Source organism: Rhea americana, unplaced genomic scaffold (assembly GCF_003343005.1).
Source record: "Rhea americana isolate MKP2758 unplaced genomic scaffold, rheAme1 scaffold_384, whole genome shotgun sequence".
Taxonomy (NCBI): Eukaryota; Metazoa; Chordata; class Aves; order Rheiformes; family Rheidae; genus Rhea; species Rhea americana.
The window spans coordinates 108,104-118,702 of record NW_028186517.1 but is presented as its reverse complement, the minus strand read 5'-3'; the positions used below and the strand labels follow the sequence as shown (position 1 = coordinate 118,702).

At 58.5% G+C, this 10,599-nt stretch overlaps 1 protein-coding gene across 1 annotated transcript; it reads left to right on the top strand.

The window, feature by feature from the left end:
- Positions 1–1,717: 1,717 nt before the first annotated feature.
- On the top strand, positions 1,718–10,588 carry CDHR4 (cadherin related family member 4). The gene is made up of 18 exons (XM_085313389.1): positions 1,718–1,721; positions 1,862–1,882; positions 2,036–2,277; positions 2,381–2,543; positions 2,677–2,765; positions 2,945–3,040; positions 3,653–3,756; positions 3,835–3,971; positions 4,078–4,261; positions 4,471–4,621; positions 4,836–4,938; positions 5,266–5,481; positions 5,564–5,703; positions 5,917–6,061; positions 6,137–6,339; positions 6,498–6,637; positions 6,803–6,838; positions 10,531–10,588. Exons 1-18 carry the CDS (start codon positions 1,718–1,720, stop codon positions 10,586–10,588), a joined length of 2,232 nt encoding a protein of 743 aa, XP_085169515.1.
- Positions 10,589–10,599: the final 11 nt, after the last annotated feature.

Below are 10,599 nucleotides of genomic sequence, written 5' to 3'. Positions count from 1 at the left end.
GCGCGGCCCGCACCGGCCCCGGCCCCGGCGCCCCGCCCCAGCCGGGGCCCCCGGCGGCACCTGGTGTCCCAGCGGGGCCGGGCAGCCCCGTCAGGGCAGCACCGCCGTGCCCGGTTCGGGCTGGGCACCGCAGCTTCCCGATCCCTGGGGCGGGACCCGGCAAGGCAGGACCTGCCCCCGCCCCGGTTCGGAGCCCGGGATGCGGCTGTGCCAGGCATGATCCAGGTGTCCTGGCAGCGCGGGACACAGTGTCCCGTCGGGCAGGGTGGGACCCCAGGCTCGGGGCCCACCTCAGCAGGACCCCTACCGTATCCCAGTGACAGGCCCTCCTTGCCCCCGCTCCTGCCCTCTGGGTGCTCCACCGCCCCTTCTCCCCACTGCTGGGCAGCCCCCCCCCTCCCCCAGGACATGAGCGCCTTGCCCTGCTCTGTCCTAGCCCTGCGGTACCTGGTCTGTGGGGTGGCCTTGCACCCTGGGGTGGGCCCCAGGGGTCCCAAGTGCAGCGCACTGTGGCACAGTGAGCCGGRGAAGCCTCAGCTGGAGGAATTGCAACCCTGTTGCAAAAACCAAGTGAAGGGACCAACATTTGCAGGCCAGGCTGTGAGCCCGAGCCATCAGCTGGCTCAGCGAGCCAGCAAAGGCTACAGGAGCAGCCCCCCCCCCCAGCTGACAAAATATTTGAACCTCAAAAGAGGAGAAAGGTGACCCATAGCCAAACRGGTTGCACTCTGCCAGTGTCTATTAATTGGTAGCTAATAACATTTAACAGTAATTCTGGGAGACATCACTCTGGTTTGCAAATGAATGAGAGCAAGGCCAAAAATTAGCTCCCAGCTAATTTTTTTTCCAGCTCCCCAGTGTGTAACATGGCAAAGCAGCAAGTCAGCGGCTGATGTGGCAGCAAAACTTTGCAGAGCATCGTTTCCTTCATCCTCACCAGCTCCCCCCCCTCCAAAGGTTCTCACATACGAGCTGGGGATACACTGTGTCTGCTACCTCTGTGGTCCTTCCACGTGGCCAGGACGATGCTATCTAGTCCTGGCTTGCAGTAGGCCTGCACACGCCTGGCAAGGCCTTGGTCAGCCTGTTGCTGAAAATAGAGGCTTTATCCAGTGGTAGGAGCAGCTRTGCCAGGCCAGGCTGGTCCCTGCAGCTGACTGGAGCAAGCCAGCGCATCTGGCACAGAAGAGTGGCCATGCCCTCTGGTGGCCGTGGGCCTGGGGACGCTGGAGACATCCGTGTGCTCTGGAGCTGATGATGGGCAATTGTGACTTGGTTAAAACCCCAGATAGGGTCTAGGCTGTGCATGACGTGTCCCTGTTACCCTCAAGTCCCTCCCCCCCCCCCATCTGCAGGATCAAAGGCACAGCTCGGATGGAGGTCTGCGCCTGCAGAGGCGGTGGCTATCGGGGCAATGTCCCATCCCACAACCCTGGACCAGGAGCCACAGGTGGCTGGCATTATGCCAGGGCCTGGGTGGTGCCCAGCACCCTTGGCAACAAGCTCCTGTCGTGTCCCAAACAGAGCTGCCTGCAGCCATGAGCATGCACAGCATTTTCCTCCTCTTCCTTCTTGCCTCCCATGCCCCAGGTAGGCACCTTCTGGCCATGGGGTTGCAGTGCCTGGGCTGAGGGCACCTTTTGCCTGATCCTGGATGGAGGGGTGAGAACAGGCAGATGGGGAACAGGGTCCCCCCCAACTGGCCCCATTTACCAGGATGGGTATGGAGTGGGTGGCAGGGCTCAAGGTGGGACAGGGGGACCATCACTTGGGCATTGCTGGGGCGTCTCCAGAGCATAACTGGGGCATTGTTGGGGCATCTCTGGCCAGCTGGGATGACACCACCTTTTCCTTTTTCCAGGGTCTTTTGTCAGAGGTGCAGGTAAGAGCAGGGTGCCCTGAGCACCGCTGTGCCTGCTGCACAGGGTGCAGGGACAGGGAATCCCCAAAAGTGGCTGGGCAGCCCTCCAGTCTGATGTGCGTTGGTGGTGAGACCCTGACTTGAGCCTGGTCCCTGAGTGTCTGCCCTTGCCAGCCCTGCTYGGCCTGCCACGCATTGTCACCGTGAGTGAGGACGCAGCTCCAGGCACCCTCGTGGCCAAGGTGACCCTGGCCTGCAGCAACATGAGCAGCAACCCCAGGGTCACGCTGGCCCATGTTGAGCCTGGCAGTCCGTTCGACCCCAACGTCACCCTGCGCAGTGTCGAGCCTGGTGATCCCTTCAACCCCATCGCTATTAGCACCAACAACACGCCTGCCTCCACGTTTCAGGCTGAGGTACATGCCCGGCACCACGGGCCAGGCCAGCTGAGGGCAGGGAGTTCAGCTTGGATGCCCACGGTTAGTGTGTGCCCTGCTGAGCACCGTGCCGCTATGGCAGATCACACTGCGGGCTGGTGCAGCACTTGATGCCCAGCGGGTGAACCAGTATGTGTTGCTGCTGCGGCTTGCCTGCAACAGGGAGGATGAGGCTGAAGGGCAGCTCTTCATCAGGGTGATGGCCGCGCAGGAGCTCCACTGTGCTGCCAAGTTTACCAGCATAGGTAACAGTTGGTGCCGGTGCCGGTGAGATGGGGCACCTTGTGCTGGAGCAATGGGGGACAGCCAAGTGGGTGGGCTGCTTTTGGCCACCTCAGCTCATGCCAGGCTTCTCTTGGTATTCATGTTGTGCTGCAGAAGGAGACATGGTGCAGGTCCCAGCAGATGTGGCACCCCGGACACCGTTATACACCGTGGTGCCTTCCCAGATGGCCAGAGAGCTGACTGTGAGTCCTGGGTGCAGTGAGGTCCTGCAGCCCCCTCAGCGAGGGGCAATTGCTTGCCAATCTCCTGCCCTCTGTCAGCTTTTGGGGGATGGCTGGGGGGAAAGGTGGACATGGGATGCTGCCAAGGGCATAGGGGATGGGAGGTTTCTGCTCTCCCTTTTGTGCCCATCTCTCTGCAGTTCTACCTCAAAAACAACGACACACCACTTATCCTCACTGAACGGGGCACGGTGCTGGCACCTGCCAGTGGCTTTGACCCCAGAAACAGCACCCAGGTGAGTGCCAAGGTCTCCTAGTCTGGGTATCACCCTGGCATGGCCCTTCTCCCAGCCTGGCTGGGGTTAGCCCCTTGCTGACTCCTACCACAGTTCTCAGTAGCCTATTCCTCACCAGATGGGCACCCAGCTCCTTGCATTCCCCATCTTCAACTCTGTCCCTATCCCCATCCTGTCCCACCTCCATCCCCATTCCTCTTCTTGTCTCCATCCTTATCTTTATTAATGTCTCCATTTTCAGCTCCATCTTCGTCCCTAACTGTCCCCATCTCCATTTCTGCTCCCATCTCCATCTCTGTCCATGTCCGCATCCCCATCCCTATTCCTATTCTCATCCATTCTCCATTTCTATCCTTGCCTCCATCTCCAGCCACATCTCTTTTCCCATCTACATCCGTATTCCTGTACCCATTCCCATCCTTGTCTCTACCTCAATCTCCATCCTTATCTCATCCCCGTCTCTGTCCCGATCCCTATCCCCATTCCCTGTCCCCATCCCCATCCTCTTCCCTGTCCCCATCCCCATCCCATAGACCTGATGCCACTATTGGTAGATGAGTGGCCCCTACTCTTGGCCATCCCCTTGGCCTTTCACACTGGTGTGGCCCACAGGTGTTCAGACTGGAGATTGTGGTGACAGACAGGAAGGGACACAACTGCAGTGGGACCGTGACAGTGGAAGTGCTGCCACTGCGCCGTCCCCAGGTCAACTTCATGTGAGTGGGGCCCGGACTGAGGCTGGGCTGGGGCTGGTGGGACTTACGCCATGCCATGCCACATGCCTACGCCCACAGTGAGCCGTTGCGGGCTGTGACAGTGCCAGAGGGCACGGGCCCCTTGGAGGTGGTCACACAGGTCCGTGCCAGTGGTGACAAGGTCCGCTATGTCATCCTTGCTCCAGTGGCACCAGCACTCTTCACTATTGATGCAGGTGAGCAAGGCCTGCAGAGTGGTCCCTGGGGACATCCCCACCATCTTCATCCTGTCCCCATCTGGACCACCCCAGCCCAGCATGAGGCTCCCTCCATGTCCTGCAGCGACTGGTGAGATCCGCAGTGCCCACCAGATAGACATGGAGCACTTCCCGCAGGCAGCTCACACCCAGCTGCTCGTCCAGGCCTACAACATGCTGAACCCTACAGACCACGCCACCATGACACTCAACATCACTGTGCAGAGGACAAACCAGCAGGCACCACGCTGCACCCCAGCCCTCTATGTGTACGGACTGTGGGGCTTGGTGCCAGATGGAGAGTCATGGGATCTTGGCGCTGCGCAGGGAGATAGCCATGGGGCTCCTGCTGGAGGTCACATGGTGGTGGTGGGGWCAGTTGCTTCCTGCATTTCTGTGGATGCCTTGTGGTGAGGGAGCGTGGCATCCTGAAGTGTGGTGGGAGAGAAGCTGAGCCCTGCTGTCTGCCTTTCTGCAGGTCCCAGGTGCCTGAGACAGTGCCCCGCAGCAGCACCCTGGTGATGCTGAGGTGCACAGACCCCGCCAATGCCAATGGCTCTCTGCATTATGCTGTGGAGGGTGCCCCAGCCTCACACTTCCTCTTCCGCATGGAGGGGCCACAGCTGCAGGTCAGCAAGGCTGGGGCAAAGCAGGGTTGCAGGCATCATTCAGGTGGCTGGTGAGCCTGGGTGGTGGACACTAGATGGGAAGTGAGCAGGACAGCGGTCCACCTGCCTGCTGTGTGCCATTCATGTCAGAGCTGGGGGCTCCCTGAGGTGCTCTGCAGGACACCCCAGTTCCGCAGCCACCCAGCTCTGCCTGACCTCTTTCATCTGGACTTAGGTCAATGCCACCCTGGACTATGACTCGGAGGCTGCAGCTGCCGTGGGTTTCCAGTTTGCAGCCACAATTGTGGTGACGGCAGGAAGTCAGCCCTCACGGAGCAGTAAGTGCTGCGTGCCCACCGTCCCATACACCCCTGTACCCACATACCCCCATTGCACCTGGGAGCTTACAAACAGTCTGGTGGGGGCTGGGCTGACAGCAGATTGAGGTGGAGAAAGCCCCTTCTAGACCCCCAAAATTCTGGACTGCAGGAAGGGAGCAAGAAGTTTCCTTTCTGTTGCCTCAAAAATGCCCACCCTGAGGGCATGGGCAGTGTCACTGTCCCTGGTATCCCCAGGCCTGTCCCCACCAGGGCATACCTGGTCCAATGCCAGCGTGGGATGTGGGACAGCACTGGCACAGCTGAGCCATCATGTATGCTACACAGCCCACGTGCCTGTGCTCGTGACGGTGACGCCTGTGAATGAATACACACCGGTGTGCCCTAATGACACAGCCTTCACAGTGCTGGAGACTGCAGCTTTCGGCACTGCTGTGGGGCGCATCGCGGGCACTGACCGCGACTACCCACGGGACAGCATCAAGTACAGCCTCGAGGAGGGTGTGGGCTCTGCCCAGCCCTTCTCCATTGATGCACACACTGGTGAGTGCTAGGCCCCCTTCCTGTTGCCAAGTAGGCTCAACCTCTCCCATGGGTCCCCAGCACCTTGGCACTGCCCTGGCAGGCAAGATCTATGTGGTGGGGTCCCTGGACTATGAACGACAGAAGAACTACAGGCTGACGGTGAGGCTGACAGACAGCCGCAATGACCTGGACCCAGCAAACCAGCGAAGCTGCCTATGTGATGTGGCTGTGCACCTGCAGGTTTGGGTCTGCGCCGTGGACGTGCTGCTGCAGTCATAACACCATGCACCCTTGGCTGCCCGACCAGTGAGCTCGTGGGAGGCTGCAACTGGTCCTGGGGCAGGCTTGATGCTGAATTTTTGGGTGGTGCTTTTCAGCAGTGCAGCCGGGATGCACTGGTGAGGTGCTGGGGAGCTGGGCAGGGCAAAGCTGGGCCACTTCTGCTCCCTGCAGGCCGTGCTCAGTGAGGTGCCAGTGTGCACACCCAAGGTGCAGGAACTGAGGATCACATCTAAGCCAGCCACCCGCCAGCCTGTGACCCGCCTAGCATGCCAGGGCAGCCACAACAGTGCCACACTGTCCTATGCCATCATCAGAGGTGAGGAGCAGCTGAGCTGCTGCATAGCCCAGCCTCTCACTGTGGTCTGGGCTCTCAGCAGACCCTCTTGTCCAGGCAATGAGGACAGGCATTTTCGGCTGGAGGGGAACACCCTTTTCCACGTCCCCAACGGCCTTGCTGAGCCCCGCACCTTCGTTCTGCTGGTGGAAGTATGGGGTGGCCCTACTGTCCCACGCCGCAGCACTACAGTGATGTTGGTGGTGCATGTCATCCCCCGGACCACCACGGTGCTGCCCAGGACCACTGCCCAGCGCATGGTAAGTGGGGCCCTCCTCCACGAAACTGAGTTGCAGTCCTGGCTCAATCCGTGTGGCTGGCATCCACATGGCCAGGTGGGGTTCGTACTCTTCATACGCTGGCCCCAAGGACAGCTGCCCCCAGCCCCAGCATGCTCCCCTCAGCCCTGCATTTGCAGACACTGCGGAAAGAGCCACTGGTCATCACACGGACAGAGGCAACCTGGAACCCGCCAGCCTGGTTCGTGACAGCATTAACTGTCTCCGGTGCCCTGCTCCTGGCTGCCCTGGGCTGCATGGCCCGAACCTTGCTGCAGAGGTGAGCCCCGGCTTGCCAGTGCCATGGTCCTGCTGGCTCGTGGCATGGTACAGCCCATGGTGCTACCAAAGAGCTCCTGGAGAATGAGACCAAGGGGTGCAGCTCTTGCCTTGCTCATTCGCCTGCGGTGAGGGGCTCATGGCTGCTCTCTGTTCCTCAATGCAGTGCCCAAGACCGCAGCAAGCTGTTCCTGGGGAAGAGGTAGGTGCCCACATAGGTCTGGAGTGGAATCTGACTTGGTGGCAAAGGTCAGCAGTGGATGCTGGTCACCTTGGCTTCAGCAAGGTTATTGTGGGCTCCCACAGCACCCTTGCAGTCAGGTGCGGAGATACAGTGCTTCTCAGTGTGTGTGGGGGGTCATTTAATGTGTTTTGCATTTGATCTGTTTTGTGTCTGGGATGCTGCTCTTTGCTCCATGGAGAAGTCTGCCCAAGGGTGAGGGTCTGGCACTGATGTAGTCCCTGCCTAATGGGGAGTGATGGGTGCAGGGATGGTGATTTTGCTCTGGGACAGCCATGTAGCTGGCTGGGTTGGGGGCAGAAACTGCTCCAGACAGCATGGGATGGCACAACAGTGGCATTACTGCGTCTCAGGGCTCAGTGCCAGCACTGGCTGGAGAAAGGGTCCTGGCACAGTTGTCAGGCTGGGAACTGCTGGCAGCACTGGTGTCTCTTACTGGGGCCAGGACAACCACAGCCTCAGGGAGGCTGGACTCACCAGGGAAGGTGCTCCAGGAGGAGGTGTGCTGTCAGGGAGGATGAAGAGGACTGGGATGCTGTGGATAGGAGAGCTCAAGTCTAATGAAGAAGGGATGGTTTGAAGCTCTGCTCAACTGAACAATTGATGGAGACCTCCAGGAGAGGGGACTCTACAAAGCTGTGGTTGCAAGAGGAAAGATTCATCCCTGCCTGGAGATGGGGCGAGATCCAGCAGGGAAAGCACCGGAGCCCACCTCAAGCAGCATAACTGAGCTGTGATGGGGCATAATGGATGGAGCTCACAGTGGGCKGGGGCATGTTGCTGGCCACCCACTCATGAGAGGACATGAATGAACCCTCTGGCTTACAGACACAGTTCTCAAGGGGCACTTTAACCTCCCTGACACTGGCTGGAAGGGCAGCACAGCAGGAAGCAAGCAGCCTAGGAGATTTCTGGAGGAAGATGGGGAAAATTCGGTGATACAGATACAGATAGAGTCATTGGAGGGACCAACCATGGATGATATATAGTTGGCTCTGCTGTTTGCTGACAAGGAGGAGCCGCTTAGGGATGTGGTGCTTTGCATTTGCCAGGGCTGTAGCAACCATGAAATAGCAGGCCTCAAGATTCAGGAGAAGAGACTTGGGCTTAGCCAGAGGCCTAGGGGGTAGTAGCTCACGGGAGGCAGCACTGACAGGTAAAGGGGCCCCAAGGAGCTGGCAAGTGTTAAAGGACAGCGTCTTCCAAGTGCAAGAACGGTCCATCCCGGTACTTAGGAAACAAGCAGATACATCAAAAGACCAGTGTGGCTACACATGGAATTTGTACAGGAGAGGGAAGTAGGGTCAGGCATTGAAGGAGGGATTTAGAAACACTGCTAGGTCTGTAGGTGTAGTGATAGTGACACAGATAAAACTGAGGTTCTCAATGTACTTTTTGCTTTGGTTCACTGACAAGGTCTCCCAGCCCTCTGCACCCAGAGGCAGGGTTCAAGGAGGAGAGAACACCAGTAGTGGATGAGGTCTGAGTTAACGGAAAGGATTTGGCCCGTGTGAGTCCATGGGACCCAACAGGCTGCACCTGAGAATGCTGAGTGAGAGCTGGCTTATGCTGTAGCAAGGCTGCTCTCGGTCATCTTTGAAAGCTCCTAGTTTTCAGGGAACGAGGTCCCTGAAACAGTCTCCCACTGGGCCCTCAGAGCCAAGCTGAGGAGATACAGGCTGGATAAGCAGACAATCAGATAGGTGAAAAATCSTCTGGCCCATTGGGTTTGACAGGGTGTGATTAACAGTGCAAAGCTCTGCTGGTGACCCATTCCTAGCAGCATCCCTGGGGATAGATGCTGGGCTTGTTCAGCACCTCATTAACGCCCTGATAAAGGGCTCCAATGCTCTCAGATAGCCTGTAGGTGACAGTGCGCAAAGCTAGAGGTCCCTGGCTCATCCTGTCCTCCCATCTGCAGCTCCTGGGACTTGGCAGCGCAGAGGGCAGGAGCCCCGCAGAGGGGGAAAGAGGAGCGGGGCCACCCTGCAGCTGACCGCCTGGTATGTATCAGGGCCCGCAATACTGTACTGTAGCAGTGAGGATGTGCGCCCTGCTGGAGGGGTGCAGGATGGCCCCGCTGGCCCTCAGCGCCTTCTCCATGCTCTTTCATAGGTGTAGTTTGACGGTCGTGCCCAGGACCCACGTGTGTGCACTCCTCTAGCCTGGTCCCTGGCACCTCCAGCAGCAGAAGGGGGCCGCAGCAACAAGGGCCTGGCAGAGAAACCCTGTGCATCCTTCATCCCTAGAAAGAAGATGGGTTCTTCACTGCCGAAGGAGCTCAGCCAGCAAGATGCACCAATCAGCACAGACCCAATAAATAGGGGCACAACTTGCATTCTGCTGTCGTGACTGGCCTATTAGTCCAGTAGTGGCAGTCACTAATGTGTTCTCCCATCAGGGGCCCTGGACGGAACGACTAAGGGGCCAKGCTCATGATTACGGCTGGCACCAGGCCCTCAGCAGGGGCCAGCACCATGGAAAATGTACTGCACGCCTTGGTGAGATCTGTTCTGCTCGCAGCAGGGTGCAGTCAACATTTCTGTAGCCTGGATGTGATTCAGTAGCGATGAGAGTACGCAGTCCTCCACAGAAAGGTGGTTTGGAGCAAGGAAAGCTCGATGACGTGTAATTTTCAGAAACTGTTGCCCAAACTCATTATGATCCTGTTTCCTGCAGCAGGGCTGAGGAATGCCAGCTTTGCAATGATGTCCACACAGGATGGTGCCCAGCATTCGGCCATTTTTGAGGATGAGTGCAGAGTGAGCAGGACCATTGTCCGGGCCCTTACAGTAGGGAAAAACGTGGCTGCGTTTGGAGCTGAGAGTCCAGGAGGAATCGAGAGCAATTAGTGCCCTGAAAGCAGGTCTGCAACTCCCCATCAGAGCCATGTCAGGCATCACCATGTCCCATGCCCCTCAGGCCCCTGCCCCGAGAGCTCCCTCTCGGTGAGCCTCTGGGTTCAGTTGTGTCAGGAACACATGGATGGCAAGGGCAGCGCTCAGTCGGAGGACGTGGGTTTCTTAATTGTGATGAAGGGYGGAATTAGTGTGTGCACAGGTAAATGTGACATTCTGCAGAAGAGTTAACAAGGCCTCGCAAACACACTAGAGCTCTTTGAAGGAGTAAATAAACACAAGGAGAAGGGAAACAGCCAGACCTACAGGCTACTTGAATTTCAAAGAAGCGCTCAACAGGATGTCTCCTCATCACCTCTTCGAGAAATTAAGCACTGTTGGGGTAAGAGGAAATAAAATTAAGCTGGGGAATAACTGTCTGAAAGGGAGGAAGCAGACAGCAGGAGCAAACAGGCATATTTCACGGCAGAGAAGGGTCACGAGTGGAGCCTGCGGGACGCTGCAGGGAAGCCAGGCTGCCTGGAGCCAGTCTGGGAAAGGCAGCGTGGCTGGGTAAAAATGCAGGGTTTGGGAGTCGCACGGGCAAGAACCGCGCATGCAGGACTGCAGGTGGCTGCTACAGCACTGAGCGGCTGAAGAAGGAAACGAGAACGGGGGAACCCTCAGGCGACACCTCACCTCACCTCACCTCACCTTCCACCCCCTCCCCCCAACGGCCACTCGCGCGCTCCCGCCGCGCGCGCGCACCACCTCCCCACGCCGGTTTGACGGCATCCTGCGCCCCTATTGGCCCAGTGCATCTCCTCGGATAGCCAATGAGAAGCCGCAGCCCGAGGGGAGGCGGAGTCGTTGAGGGCGTCACGT